The sequence below is a fragment of the Rhinoraja longicauda genome, chromosome 11 (assembly GCF_053455715.1).
Source record: "Rhinoraja longicauda isolate Sanriku21f chromosome 11, sRhiLon1.1, whole genome shotgun sequence".
Classification (NCBI taxonomy): domain Eukaryota; kingdom Metazoa; phylum Chordata; class Chondrichthyes; order Rajiformes; family Arhynchobatidae; genus Rhinoraja; species Rhinoraja longicauda.
Genome location: NC_135963.1, coordinates 22,724,759 through 22,739,974, shown reverse-complemented (window position 1 = coordinate 22,739,974; position 15,216 = coordinate 22,724,759). Strand labels below are relative to the sequence as shown.

General features: G+C 42.2%; 1 protein-coding gene across 1 annotated transcript in view; it reads right to left on the bottom strand.

Moving 5' to 3' along the window:
• Nucleotides 1–15,216, bottom strand: part of LOC144598367 (uncharacterized) — a 26,973-nt gene that overhangs the window by 8,088 nt on the left and 3,669 nt on the right. The window contains exons 2-8 of the mRNA XM_078408448.1: nt 10,015–10,084; nt 8,552–8,585; nt 8,135–8,289; nt 7,147–7,228; nt 6,882–7,074; nt 6,414–6,481; nt 2,910–2,986 (exon numbers count right to left, since the gene is read on the bottom strand). Of these exons, the coding sequence (XP_078264574.1) occupies nt 2,910–2,986; nt 6,414–6,481; nt 6,882–7,074; nt 7,147–7,228; nt 8,135–8,289; nt 8,552–8,585; nt 10,015–10,080 (675 nt within the window). The 5' untranslated portion in view covers nt 10,081–10,084. The remainder of the gene's footprint in view (nt 1–2,909; nt 2,987–6,413; nt 6,482–6,881; nt 7,075–7,146; nt 7,229–8,134; nt 8,290–8,551; nt 8,586–10,014; nt 10,085–15,216) is intronic.

The following is a 15,216-nucleotide window of genomic DNA, read 5'->3' as shown; positions in this document are numbered from 1 at the left end:
AGAGAGGAATACCAAAGAGGAGGTTTTAGCAGTTTTAAAGCACATACAGGCCGGCGAATCTGATATAAATGGTATGTAAAATTACTGGAGGGGATTCTTAGGGACATAATCTGTTAGCATTTGGATGGACACGAACAGATTAGGGACAGTCAGCACTGATTTGTGCATGAGAAGTCATGTCTCAATGTTTCAAATTTTTTGAAAAAGTAACCCAAGATGATTGATGAGAGCAGGGTGTTGGAGTAGGATGTTGTCTATATGTATTTCAGCAAGGTCTTTGACTTTGTCCTGCATGGTAGGCTAATCTGGAAGATTAGATCACATGGGATCCAGGGACATTGAGCTAATTGGATACATTATTGGCTTGACCATAGGAGGTAGGATGTAATGGGGAAGGTTATTTATCAGACGGGAGCCTATGAATAGTTTCGGTTAAGATGATTTAGGTTTATTATCGTCATGTGTACTAAGGTACAGTGAAAAGCTTTGTCTTGCAAGCTATCCAATCAAATCAGATATTACTGTACACAAATACAATCAAGAGAGTGGTGAAGGTGTGGAATTCTCTGCCTCAGAAGGCAGTGGAGGCCAGTTCGTTGGATGCTTTCAAGAGAGAGCTGGATAGAGCTCTTAAGGATAGCGGAGTGAGGGGGTATGGGGAGAAGGCAGGAACGGGGTACTGATTGAGAGTGATCAGCCATGATCGCATTGAATGGCGGTGCTGGCTCGAAGGGCTGAATGGCCTACTCCTGCACCTATTGTCTATTGTCAAGCCAAACTCAAGTATAAAAGGTAGAGGGAAGGAAAAGATACAGAGTGCACAACATAGTTCTCAATATTATATTGCAATAGTTCCAGAAACAAAGTATAATGTTTGCAATGAGGCAGAGGGGAATCACACTGTACCCTAATGGTGTGCCACATGGAATGGTGCTGAGCCTATTGTTCTTTGTTATTTATTTAAATGATGGATGAGAATGCACAAGGCATGGTTAATAAGGTTATAGATGACACAGAAATAGAAGGTATTGCATGAAAAACTGTGTCAAAAATCATAGTGGAGTCTTGACTAGCAGCGTAATTAGGGTGAGGAATAGCAAATGCCGCTCAATTCAGATTGTGAGGAATTGCATTTTGGGAAGTCAAACCAGTAAAGGGCTTTCATTGTGAACAGTAGGGTCCTGGGGAATGTTGTAGACCATGGGGTACGAGTATATAGTTTCCCAAAGGTGGCCTCACAGATAGACAAGGTGGTCAAGGAAGTGTTTGGGATACTGGGCTTCACCAGTCAAGGCGCTTCGAAACATAGAAAATAGGTGCAGGAGTAGGCCATTCAGCCCATCAAGCCAGCACCGCCATTCAAAATGATCATGGCTGATCATCCAAAATCAGTACCCCGTTCCAGCTTTCTCCCCATTTCCCTTGATTCCATTAGCCCCAAGAGCTATATCTAACTCTCTTGAATATATTCAATGAATTGGCCTCCACTGTCTTCTGTGGCAGAGACTTCCACAGATTCACAACTCTCTGGGTGAAAGTTTTTCCTTATCTCAGTCCTAAATGGCCTACCCCTTATTCTTAAACTATGATCCATGGTTCTCGACTCCCCCAACTTGCTGGACCATGTTTCCTGCATCTAGCTTGTCCAATCCCTTAAGAATTTTATGTTTCTATAAGATCCACAGTACAGGAATTGAGATGTTATGTTGCCGTTATACAAGATGATGGTCAGACCACACTTGAGTATTATATGCAGTTTTGGTTACCCTGCAATAGGAAAGATGTCATCAAGTTGGAAAGAATGCAAAGATTTACAAGAATGTTGCTAGGAGTTGAGGGCCTGAGTTATAGGGAGAGGTTGGCATGCTAAGACTTTATTCCTTGATATGTAGTGGACTGACACTGACTTGTTAAATCTTGAAGGGAATGTCTATTTCCAGAAAAGGAGAATCAAGAACTAGAGAACGTAGATTTAAGGTGAAATGGAAAGCTTTAAAAGGGACCGCAAGATTAATTTCTTCACATAGAGGGCTGTACATATATAAAATAAGCTTTCAGATGAAGTTGTAGAGGCAGAGACAATACCAAAATTTAATGGACATTTGAACGGTCATGGGTAAGAAAGGTTAAGAGGCAAATGGGACGAGTTCAAGTAGCCATCTTGGTTGGCATAGTTGGCCCCTTTCCATGCAGTATTACACAATGACGCAAAACAAGCCTTTATTCAGAAATAATTCCATTAACACTAGGAATTTATTTTTCCTTTTGTATACTCAAGCAGAACACTTTTTGCTCATTATACTCGGCTGGATTTTGCAGTCCTATAATGGCCCAATTACCAGCTTTTACAGAGGAAAGCTGAGAGCAAGAAGAAATGTTATGTGTGCAATTAAACAAATCCTAAGTGCTCCAGTGCTCCAATTATTAGGAATTCAGATGAGATAGAACATTTGGCTAACTCTAAAATCAGGGTAACGTGCCTGTAGATTCTGCAGATAGTCAAGGAGCAGCAAGGTGTGGATATTTCTTCTTTAAAAAAAGTACTAAAGATCTTTATAGTAAGTTTTAAAGAAATTCATCATAATTTGGAAAGATTTTTCCCATTGTTTGTTAACTTATAAAGACTTCATCAGTTCTTTTCAAAATATTCTAAGAACCTCAAAAACCTAAATTAACAAATCATTAAAGTGAAAATTATTGATAACTTCTGAACGCTTCCAAATGCTTTGAAAGCTGAAACTTTGTGCAGTTCAAGCTGATGCTGGAAGAGTTTTTTTCATTATTTCTTTTTCATAACGACGTTCTGACTGCATCTTTAGTTGAAAAAAAACGTGTTCATTCACACAGATTAATTTCACATGAAATTAATGTTATTTCAAATATTCTTATATTTTATTGCAGAAATTTACCTTACTGGTTCTATCCTGTGACTGCGTAAGTTCCTTTGTATCAGAAATCTGCTTCAATAGTTCATCCTCTTGTTTCCCTGGAATAGTGCAAATTTATTAAATATTAAAAGTAACTTTTAACATTAAGCAAGTTAACAATCACAGGTCACATGGTATCTCTGGCAAATGAAATAGTGTATTCCAGGCAGAAATCTTTATCATAACTGGGAAACATTTGAAATAAACAAGCTTTAATATGCAGTTAAAGGGTGAATGGGAGGAGAGAATGAAGGGAGAATTTCCAATAAACTGGAAAGCAGGAATCATTCTTGGTTCATTCATTTAAAAAATATATACTTCTGACGTGCAAAATTAGGTACAAGATATTTGTTTAATTCCTCTGCCACCTCCCCATTCCCCATTATAAATCCAATGGTCTCTGCATGGTGCCAACCTATCTGGAAATTTCTAGTTTATTTCAAACCATACTGTACCTTGTCCTCCTTTAATTTTACAATCCTCCTTTGCTGATTTCTTAAATGCTCCCAATCCTCAGGCCTACTGAGGATATATTTCCGCGCTGTATATATATGATATGATATATGATATGATATGATACTTCTATTTCTGGCAGCTTTGCCAGCCTATTCCTATTGGAGGGTAGCTAATGTTATCCCACTTTTCAAGAAAGGAGCGAGAGAGAAAACGGGGAATTATAGACCAGTCAGCCTGACATCGGTGGTGGGGAGTCAATTATTAAAGAGGTAATAACGGCGCATTTGGATAGCACTAAAAAAGGATTGGTCCAAGTCAGCATGGATTTATGAAGGGGAAATCCTGCTTGACTAATCTTCTGGAATTTTTTGAGGATGTGACAAGTAAAACGGATGAAGGAGAGCCAGTGGATGTAGTGTATCTGGACTTTCAGAAAGCCTTTGATAAGATCCCACACGGGAGATTGTTGAGCAAAATTAGAGCATATGGTATTGGAGGTAGGTATTGACATGGATAGAGAATTGGTTGGCAGACAGGAAGCAAAGAGTAAGAATAAACGGGTCCTTTTCAGAATGGCAGGCAGTGGCGAGTGGAGTGCCGCAACCATTTACAATATATATTAATGATTTGGATGATGGAATTAGAAGTAACACTGGTAAGTTTGCAGATGACACAAAGATGGTTGGCAGTGTGAACTGTGAAGAGGATGTTAGGAGGTTGCAGGGTGACTTGGACAGGTTGAGTCAATGGGCAGATGCAGTATAATGTCGAAAAATGTGAGGTTATGCACTGGCCGCAAAAACAAGGAGGCAGATTTATTATCTCAATGGTGTCAGATTAGGTAAAGGGGAAGTGCAACGAGACCTGGGTGTCCTTGTACACCAGTCATTGAACGCAAGTGTGCAGGGAAGAGAAAGACATTCTGGCCTTCCATCACAGTGAGGAGGTGACTGGAGGAGACTCACTGTGATGGATGTTTCTTTTTGTTTGATTGTGAGTGTTATTGCTTATTTTTATTGCTCTTGTTGTTGGACTGTGGGTAATCTTTCATTTCACTGCACATTTATTTGTATGTGACAAATAAACTTGACTTGACTTACAGCAGGCAGTGAAGAAAGCTAATGGCATGTTGGCCTTCATAACAAGAGGATTTGAGTAGAGGAGTAAAGAGGTCCTTCTGCAGTTATATAGGGCCCTGGTGAGACCGCATCTGGACTATTGTGTGCAGTTTTGGTCTCCTAATTTGAGGAAGGATGTCTTTGCTAGTGAGGCAGTGCAGCATAGGTTCACGAGGTTAATCCCCGGGATGGCGGGACTGTCATATGAGGAAAGATTGGAAAGACTGGGCTTGTATTCAGTGGAGTTTAGAAGGATGAGAGGGGATTTTATAGAGACGTATAAAATTATAAAAGGACTAGACAAGTTAGATGCAGGAAAAATGTTCCCAATGTCAGGGGAGTCCAGAACCAGGGGCCATAGTCCAAGAATAAAGGAGAGGCCATTTAAAACTGAGGTGAGAAGAAACTTTTTCACCCAGAGAGTTGTGAATTTGTGGCATTCTCTGCCACAGAAGGCAGTGGAGGCCAATTCACTGGATGAGTTTAAAAGAGAGTTAGATAGAGCTCTAGGGGCTTGTGGAATCAAGGGATATGGGGAGAAGGCAGGCACAGGTTACTGATTGTGGATGGTCAGCCATGATCACAATGAATGGTGATGCTGGCTCGAAGGGCCAAATGGCCTCCTCCTGCACCTATTTTTTATGTTTCTATGATCTCCAGCTGCCCCTTTTATTGTTCATTTGAACCTATCCTTCTATGACCAAGCCATCTTGGGTGATGGGATCTCGTTCTGCCTTCTGCACCATTACCTCTGGATTCAACTTTTGTTTGCTGCATCCCTTTCCTAAACAAGACAGTGTTAAATTAAAGAAATGGGGTACACAGCTCCAGAAATGCCATGCAGCTCTTGTAGCATGGATGTGATGCCAACCTTGAGTGCTGTCTGCGTGGAATTTGCAAGTCCTGTGTATACCCAATTTACTCTCACAAGCCGAAGTTGTGCTGGTAATTTAATTAGCTACTGGAAAAATAACCCTTGGTGATGATGGGAGGCAGTAGTAAATAAGTGAGGCCAGTGCCTCCCGCTTCCTATTTCTCTAAGGATTCTACTATTTTTTCAGTTTCTCCACCTCTGTCGCACCTGACGATGCCACCTTTATCTGTACTAGTGCCTTTGATATGTTTCATTTTAAGGCCTGTCCCACTTAGGTGATTTTTTAGGCGACTGTCAAAGTCGTAGCAGCTCGCTGAAATGTTCTTTTACCCGACGACAATGCCAAGTCAGTTCGAGATTACACCGTCTTCGAAAACATCGCAAAATTCCCACGCTGTCAATACTTCTCCAGCGTCCTAATTTTCGCTGAAATGATTGACAAGTCGGTAAGTACTTGAGAGTTTTGAAATATACATCTTGCCTGGGTTACTTAAAAACCAAGCTTCACGGTAACAAGGCATAAACTGGATTGACTTCCGGTTTACTAATAGCAGTATTAAGAATTTTAATTTAAAAAGTGGTTAAATGGATTTTTGTGCGGAGTGTGGGCATTCTTTGAAAATGTACGGGAGATGCATATCTGGTTTCTGGGTTGCATATCTGGGTTGGAAGCCTACTTTAAATGTAATCGCTGATAACCATAAACATCGCAAAAATTCCCACGCTTACCTGACCGTCAAACTGTCGCCTCCAATCTACCTGTCAAATGTCCTGACGGTAAATAAATTGGTTAAACACAAGTATTTTATGGTATCTTCAAATGACTTGACTTAATTTAATATTATGTGCTTCTAAATGCATCTAAGAGAACCTAGCAAACCTGGGGACAGCATGCGACAGCACCTGCAATAAGCTACATGGAAGTTCTCTTCCCCTTCTCAAAATCTGTACTTTTTGTAGTAGGTTAATCCTGTCTGGCAAAAAGGTAAAAAACTGAAAACTCACTGATTGCACTGAACCATTAGTCTAGATACTTACATATCTTCTGCCGCATATTATTAATCTCTTTTCGAAGTGATTCATGTTCTTCACACATATCTTTTTTTCTAGGAATAAAATATTTGCATTTAAAAAATTTCAGTGGATTATTTATCAATCATTAACAAATTTTCAGGAGATAGTAAAGTGTTGTAAGTCAATGAATATTTATAGACGTTTTCAGTTTAGCTTTTTTATTTCACAAAAGTTTAAAGATGGCTGTACCAAATGACAAAATTGCCTATCTGCAGTCTTGACATCAGAACAGATATGGAAGCAGCAGATGGATGCTTTACTAATAAACAAAGATTGTTGCTTACAATCTAATCAATATTTGTCAAATTAATTGGAGGATTACTGGATTACTAGAAACAAATTTATAACAATATTTTATCATGCTCATAAGCTTTATTATGGCTTGCAATAAAATCATATGATTTAATCAAATGTTATTATAACTATACCTACCTTTCATGGACTTCTTGCATCAGGCTGGAAAATGTGTGTTTTCCATAACCATATCTCTGGTCCAAATGCCGTATTTGTTCCCGCAAGCTGTACATTTCATTTGACATCTCTTTTCGCCAATCCTCCATTTTTCTCTCCAGTTGGAAATCCAAAATTCTCTCCTCAGACTGACTTTGCAATCGCCGAATCTCCTCTAAACAACAAATGATAATTTGAATTTAGAGTGTATTTTTATCAACCACTAGAATAAAAATATTAGTATTACCTTCTAATGATCGCATTTTATGCCTTTGTTGCTCCTTTTCAGTTTCAACTCTCAGTAAAGCTTGGCGTAAAGATTCAATGGTCTAAAGACAGAGAAAAGATTTGATCACTACAATAAAAGAAAATATATACAGAAGAAGTGATCACTGAGGAATAAATTAAAAATCACATTAGGAAACAGGATTTGCCTGTGGATTTGTAATTTTGCATTGGGTTTGAACTGAAGGTAGAAACAAAGAACTGCAGATGCTGGTTAATACACAAAAGAACACAAAGTGCTGGAGTAACTCAGCGGGTCAGGTCATATCCCTGGAGAACATGGCTAGGAGACGTTTCGAGTTGAGACCCTTCTTCAGACCGATTGTGGGGAGGAGAGAAAGCTAGAAATGGGGAGAGGCAGGACAAAGGGTGGCAGGTAATAGGTCAACATTGGCGAGGGATGATTTAATAGACAGATGGTTTAAAATTAAGTCCAGAGAGAAGAAATTAAGGTTTGGGATGGGTTTGAAGAGTAGTGGATTGTAAAGCCAGAGGGACTAAAGTGGTATGATGGTTGGGGGGGGTGGTGAGAACTAGGTGGGAGTTCAGGTGGGGCACAGAGGAGGGAAGTTGTGGGGGAGAGAAGTGGGGAGGGTTGTTGGGGAAATGGGGGGGGGGTGTTAATAAGTGGTTACCTAAAATTGGAGAGTTCAATGTTTATACCATAGGGTTGTTAGCTTCCCAAGCGGAATACAAGGTGCTGGCCTCACTCTGGCAATGGAGCAGGCCCAGGACATAAAAGTCAGTGAAGGAATCGGAAGGGAATGATTAGCAACTGGGAGAACCAGTAGGCCTTGGTAGACCGAGCAAATATATTTGGGTTATGTAAAATTCTACGTTATTGTTGCAGTCTGAAAACAAAAACATGTTGGTAAAATGTGCAAACAGACATGTACAGAGATACAAGTATCTGAAATGTATACAATTCTCATTACATTTGGTACACTTACCCTTCCTTGGAATTGTAGCTGCCTGGAGATGCTCATTAATTCTTCTTTAGGCAATTTCTGACTGAACACATCTGAACAACAAGTGTGCTCCACGGGAACAGGGAAAGGTTCACTGAACCGAATGCTTTTTGTGTCAATCATGTCAAGCGAGCCAACTGGGAGAGAACCAAAAGACATAAAATGAAAATAAACTTCTGCAGCCGACATACTTTGCTGATAAGACAAAACAGTCATTTCTCCGATATGATATTTGGCAGGACTCTAAAATGAGAGAAACTAAAGGAATTGCAGATCACTCTCACATTGGTCCCAGTGATCAGACTACCTCTAGCTTTCAAACTAGGAAATGCACAAGTACAAGAATAATACAAATGTAACAAAAAATGTAAATATTTAATTTAAATAAACAACACCTACCTTTTGAATAATAACCTGTTGTGTTTAATCTTTGCTACAAAGAAAAGGAAAATGACTCTCCATTAGTTAACAGTATGATACAGAAATATTCAACAGTACGAGCATTGGGAATAGCACCTTTCACATGAAAGGTTCATGTGAGCTTTTAAATGGCAATTATATTTAAGGTCTGATAAACCATGCTCCACAGGGAATCTAGACAATCAGCAGCTGCATTGTCTTTTCAATCAATCAGTACAGAATCCTAACTGAGATACACACATTTGGCTTTAGATTATAGAACCTAAAATATTTAATTCAGGGTAGTTCACAAAAAACGTTTCTATATTTTAATGCTCTGTCACTTTAGCAAAGATCACAGAGAAGAATAGCAAATTTAATAAGAACTTTTTGATTTCTATACTTAATAACCTATGTGCACATGCTAAAATCTGCTGTCCAATTTAGTTTTTAGTTCCAGTGCCTATTGTGCTAGTCAAGCTTCTTCAGTGTTGTTGAAGCTGTTTTCATCCTAGCATGTGGAAAGTGGTCCTGACTTGAGCCTTGGAGATGGGAGAACAGACTTTGGGGAATTAGGGTCAAAGCCTGAGCCGCCAGGGTAAACCAGAGGCTGCCAGTACCTCTTCTCAGAGGCAGGATCTGAGTTGCTGGGACAAGCCCGAGACTGCCAGCACCACCTTTTCAAGGTAAAGTATGAGCTTCCAAAGAGGGAAATGGAGGGGGCGAAGGGAAGGTGCGGTTTGTAGGTTAGCTACTTAAAATTAGAGAATTACATATTCATTTAGTTGGGTTATAAGCTACCCAATTGGAATACGAGATGCTGTTCCTCCAGTTTGAATGTGGCCTCTCTCTGGCAATGGAGGAGTTCCAAGACAGAAAGGTCAGTAAGGGAATGGGAAGGGAAGTTGAAATGGTTGGCAACCGGCAGGCCTATTCCACGAACATTGGCTTGCATTGATCTGCAGTTTAGTTTGCCTTTCCTGACACAAAACAAGTGCTTAACCAGAAAATCCTTTCAAATTCTGAATCCAATCATATTATGATTACAACTCAATAAATATACATATGCCTTTAAGCTGTTAACTAAATCTGGCTCACCACTAAATCAAATACAGTTCAACCCCTTAGTACAAAAAAAATGAAAGATATTCAAAAACGTTACTGCCTTAATAACAGGAAGCAGTCTATTTATCTCTAACTATTTGAAGGGTCAATGTTCTATTTAAAACACAGTTCCTTTGCATATGTTAAATAATCTGTTTTACCATATTACCTACAATAATTGGAATTCCTTTATTTTCATTTTTTTATCCAGGTAAATTGGAGAATAAAGTTCAATGGTCATTTGAAAGTACACCTTGTGCACTAATGCAATTTTTAAAAAAAGCAAAAGATTTTAATTTAAACTTGCTATTAAAGATAATAAACTAAAAATAAAAAGTAACCTTCATTATAGCACTTACCTTTATCTTCGCAACATTGCAGTCAGTGTCATTCAGTATGGAATTTAGCTGTGTGTCCCAGTTCATGTTTCTGCAGTGGAAGTGTAAACACAACCAATGTCAATAGCAACCTCAAATAAATGAAAAGGGTCCATACTTTGGTTCTGGTTTTGGCCAGTTGCCATTGCTAAAATGGTGCTATGACCAATGTTTGGTAAATTTTGAACAATAATAGTCATTGTTCCTGTTACTACATTTTTTCAAAATAGATCTCTCTCAATATTATTTAAACTTTACTTTCCCAAAATAAATAATTGCATTTATGGTAACTGTGATGTGGCCTATTCCAGTGTTCCTCCTAAACCTTTGAATATCTTCCACCATTCAATGCGAGGATGACTGATCTGTAATCTAATTTCATTTACACAAATTTTCTCCGTATCCCTAAGATTCATGAAAAAAAAATTATTTTACATATTCAATCAATTGACACTGGCAAGGTCGACATTTATTACTCAGCAGAACTAGATGAGAGAAGTGAATGATAGCTAAATTGTGACAAAAGGAGTCGGAATTGCATGAAAGACATGAGGTATAGGTAATAAAGTGGCTACCTAGCCTTGCCTTTTGCAGACGTTGATGGGATGTTTGACTAAAGAAAATGTGGCTAAAAGAATGTGTACTGCAAAAGGCAAGCCCAGACAGCTAACTTGTTTGCAAAGATACCTGACTGAAGGAAATGTGGCTAGTTGCAAGAATGTGATAATGGCCGAAACTGCCTTCATGTCCAGTTACACAAATGTGCTAATTGCCCCTATTGTGTACGTGGTTAGTTGCATGAATGTGATAACGACCAAAACTGCCTTCATGTCTGGTTACAAGAATGTGCTAATTGCCTCTATGATGTACCTTGAACACTAGAAGTTGTGCTGCAAAAGTTTAGCTCAGGCAGCTAACTTGGAGCAGGACTATTCCATGACATATATGGTAAAGACATCTGTTCAAAAAGATGGACTCTGCATTGTCATCTCCATAATAAAAGAAGCTGTATCCTGCTAATTCTGTGAGTGGGTGCTCAGATCTGCCAAGTATAGCGACATACTTGGACCGGGTGCGACGGGCCACAATGCACAAGTCAGCAGACAACGGGGGTAAAAGCGTGCCCAACGCCGCCCTCATCCTGATGGCCTCCTTCGTGTGCGGCTGCATCAGGCGGAGTGTAGAACCAAGGCACGTGGGCACCAAGTGTCACTACCTGCTGAGGTTCTACCTGTCCCCGGTGTTGCGAAGGATGGGCCTGGCGCAGATGCCACGCAATGTGCCAGTCAGCTGGACATTGCCGCACCATCTGTCGCTCGTGGAAAGGTTCTTCCGGACCAACACCTTTGACCACAAGTCCATTGGGCAGTGGTCAGCATGGAATGTCCTGCAGGCGCTGCAGGGAAATGACTCCATGGATCCTGTGGCGTGGTTCCCAGAGCAGACTGCCCAGCTTGTCTGGCAAAATGCCTCATCGCCAGAACTCACCAACAAGCACTAAGACCTGGCTTGGCTGGCGGTGAGGGGAGCCCTCCCAGTCAGATCATTCCTGCACCGCCGGAACCTCACTAAGGCACGCTGCCCCCGGGACGGCTGCTATGGAGAGGAGACGGTTGCCCCCATCTTCACAGAGTGTGGATTTGCCAAGAGAGTCTGGAGAGGTTTGCAGGGGTCCCTGTCACGATTTATTCCGAGCAGCTCCATCACAGAGGACTCTGTGATCCACGGACTGTTCCCAGGGACGCATTCAGAGACTGACATCGAGTGCTGCTGGTAGGTCATCAACTCGGTGAAAGATGCTCTTTGGTCTGCCCGAGCTTTGTTGACCTCCCAGTGGAACGAGCTGTCCGTCGGGGAATGTTGCCGACTGGCCCGCTGCAGACTGCAGGAGTACGTGCTGAGGGACGCACTGAAGCTCGGTGCAGCCAACGCCAAGGCTCTGTGGGGGAGGACCAGTCTAGGGTCCTTCCGCTGGTGGACATGGGGGGCAGGGTGTGGTGGAGACGCCCCTCCAAATAAGGGAAGGGATTCTGTATAATTTTGTATAAATTTGGCAATGAATATCTGTATTGAATGAATGTAGTTTTGAAAGGTACATGTTTTGTACATGTTTATTTCTTGATTAAAGTATTTTTTTATATTAAAAAAATACTTGCTGCCGTTCTGCCACTTCCCACCTTGGCGAAAGTAGGAAAGCTTTTTGTGCTTTAAATCGAATATCATGTGTGGTTGTCTGTTTGTTACGTCAGAACTTTAACATAGGTCAGGAGAAGATTACAGAAATTAAGGATGAGATTCAACCCATACAATGGCCATGGTTGTGGATGAACATGGAGAAAGAAAATGGTGACAAGGGTGCAGCAGTGGTGAAAGATCTCTTGAACTTATACAGATGTACAGGAGAGAGCATATAGACTAGTTGCATCACGGCCTGGTTCGGCAACTCGAATGTCCAGGAACGAAGCAGATTGCAAAACATAGTGAACACTGCTCTGTCCAGCACCAGTACTGACCTCCCCCTGATCAAAGGGATTTACAGGAGTTGCTGCCTCAAAAAGGCAGCGAGCACCAACAGGAACCCACATCACCCTGGCCACGTCTCATTTCACTCCTGCCATAAGCAAGAAGGTACAGGAGCCTGAAGGCCAGTCCAGCTTCTTCCCAACAACCATCCAAATATTAAACAATACAAGCCTCCATCTAAGCTCCGAACTACAGACTTGGGGGGCCCCACCGGTACCATGCTACTTCTACTACTCCCCACCCATACGAAGCTACTTCTACTACCCCCCCCCCCCCATACCACACTACCTCAACTACTCCCTGCCCAAACCATGCAACTTCATAAGATCATAAGCGATAAAATTAGGCAATTTGGCCCATTAAATCTACTCTGCCATTCAATGGCTGATCTATCTCTCCCTCCTAACCCCATTCTCCTGCCTTCTCCCCATAACCTCTGATAATCTTATAAAGCCTCAGCATCACATTCCTGCTTTTGTATACCAGCCCTCTTGAAATAAATGCTAGCATTGCGTTTGCTTTCTTTACTACTGATTCGACTTGCAGATTAACTTTTTGGGAGTCCTGCACCAGCACTCCAAAGTCCCTTTGCACCTCTGATTTCTGGATTCTCTCCCCATTTAGAAAATAATCTATGCCTTCATTCCTAATATCAAAGTGCCTGACTCCACACTACATTCCATCTGCCACCCCCCCTCCGATCCAAGTCCTTCTGCAGAGTCCCTGCACTAACTGCCGCTCCACCTACTTTCGTGTCATCCGCTAACTTGGCCACAAAGCCTCCAATCCCTTCATCCAAATCATGAACATACAACGTGGAGCAGCGGCCCCAGCACCGAGCCCTGCGGACTCCGCTAGTCACTGGCAGCCAACCAAAAAAAGCCCCCTTTATTGCCTTTATTACTTCTACTACCCCCCACCCATACCATGCTACCTCAAGTACCCTCCATCCTGTACCACGCTATTTCTACTACTCCCCACCTGTACACGACTACTCACACCACCCTCTTCTCTGAACCCCCATTGTCCCCCCACAGTAGCTCGTCAGAGTCATCTTCCACCCCTCTGATTGCGGTCCTCACCCCGGTTGTGTTTTCACAATCACCCTAACCTCCCACTTTCCGATACAGAACGGTCAGTCCTCAACAGAGGCCTTAGCTTTGTATCCCTCTGCCCCCACCTCAACAAATTCTGGGCCTGCTATGATGCAGAGCCTTTCATCTGTCACCACCTCCAGATCTTTTTTCTATGGGAAGGAGTCCTCACCCCCCAGTGATGACCTCTTTTCCCATCTCCGGCATTCCTCTTCCTCTTGGACTTCCTCTTCTGGTCTTCTACCTTCTCTGGACCTTTATCTCTAACTGGCGGTGAGACATCATCTGTCTTGACCTCTACTCCCCTTACCCACTCCAATCTTACCCCCTCTGAATGCACAGCTCTCCTTGATAATAATCCCGACATTGTCCTTAAAGCTGCCAGCAAGGGAGGTGCTGCTGCAATCTGGCGGGCTGACTTCCACCCCGCTGAAGCCAGGTGCCAGCTCTTGCACACCCTCTCACACCTACCCCTTGACCATGACCCCATGAAAGAACACCAGGTCATCATTTCTAAGACTATCTCTGATTTCATCACCTCTGGTGATCTGCCCTCCACAGCCTCCAAACATTTTGTTCCCCAGCCCCACACTGCCTGCTTCTACCTCCCCCCCAAAATCCACAAACAGATCTGCTCTGGCAGATCCATTGTTTCTGCCTGCCCCTGCCCCACTGAACTAATTTCCGCATACCTTGATTCTATCCCATGCCCTATTGTCCAATCCCTTCATACCTACTTCTGAGACACCTCATACACCCTTAAACTCTTTAATAACTTTCAGTTTATTGGCCCCCATTCACTCATCTTTATCATGGATGTCCACTCCCTCTACACCGCAATCCCCTACCAGGAAGATCTCAATGCCCTCCATTTCTTCCTTGAACAGAGACCCAACCAATTTCCTTCTACTAACACTCTCCTCTGCCCGGCCTCACACTCAACAACTTATCTTTCAACTCCCCCCATTTTCTCCATGGGCTACATATATGCCTGTCTTTTTGTTGATTACATCAGTCTTTGTTCCAGCTGTACATTGGCCCCATCCTCCAACTCTTTCTTCACTGCATCAACAACTGCACCTGGGCTGCCTCCTGCACCCGTGCCAAACTCAAGGACTTCATTAATTTTACCACTAACTTCCATCATCCTCATCTTTCACTCCACCAGCCTCTGCATCCAACACATCATCGTCAAACATTGCTGTCACCCTCAACAAGATCGCACCACCAGTCACATCAACCCATCCTCACCCCTTTCCACCATCCACAGAGAACACTTCCCTCCACAACTCCTTGGTTCATGCAACCCATCCCACCAAACCACCCCCTCCTCGGGTACTTTCCCCTACAACCAAACAAGATGTAACACCTGTTCTTATAGCTCCTCCCTCGCCTCTATCCAGGGACTGCAGCAGCCCTTCCAGGTGTGACAGAAGTTCAAGTGCACCTCCTCCAACGTCATCTACTGCATCCAGCGTTCCCAATGGGCCCACCTGTACATCAGTGAAACCAAGCATAGACTTGGCAATCATTTCACTGAACACTTGGTGCACCAAGGCCTACTGGA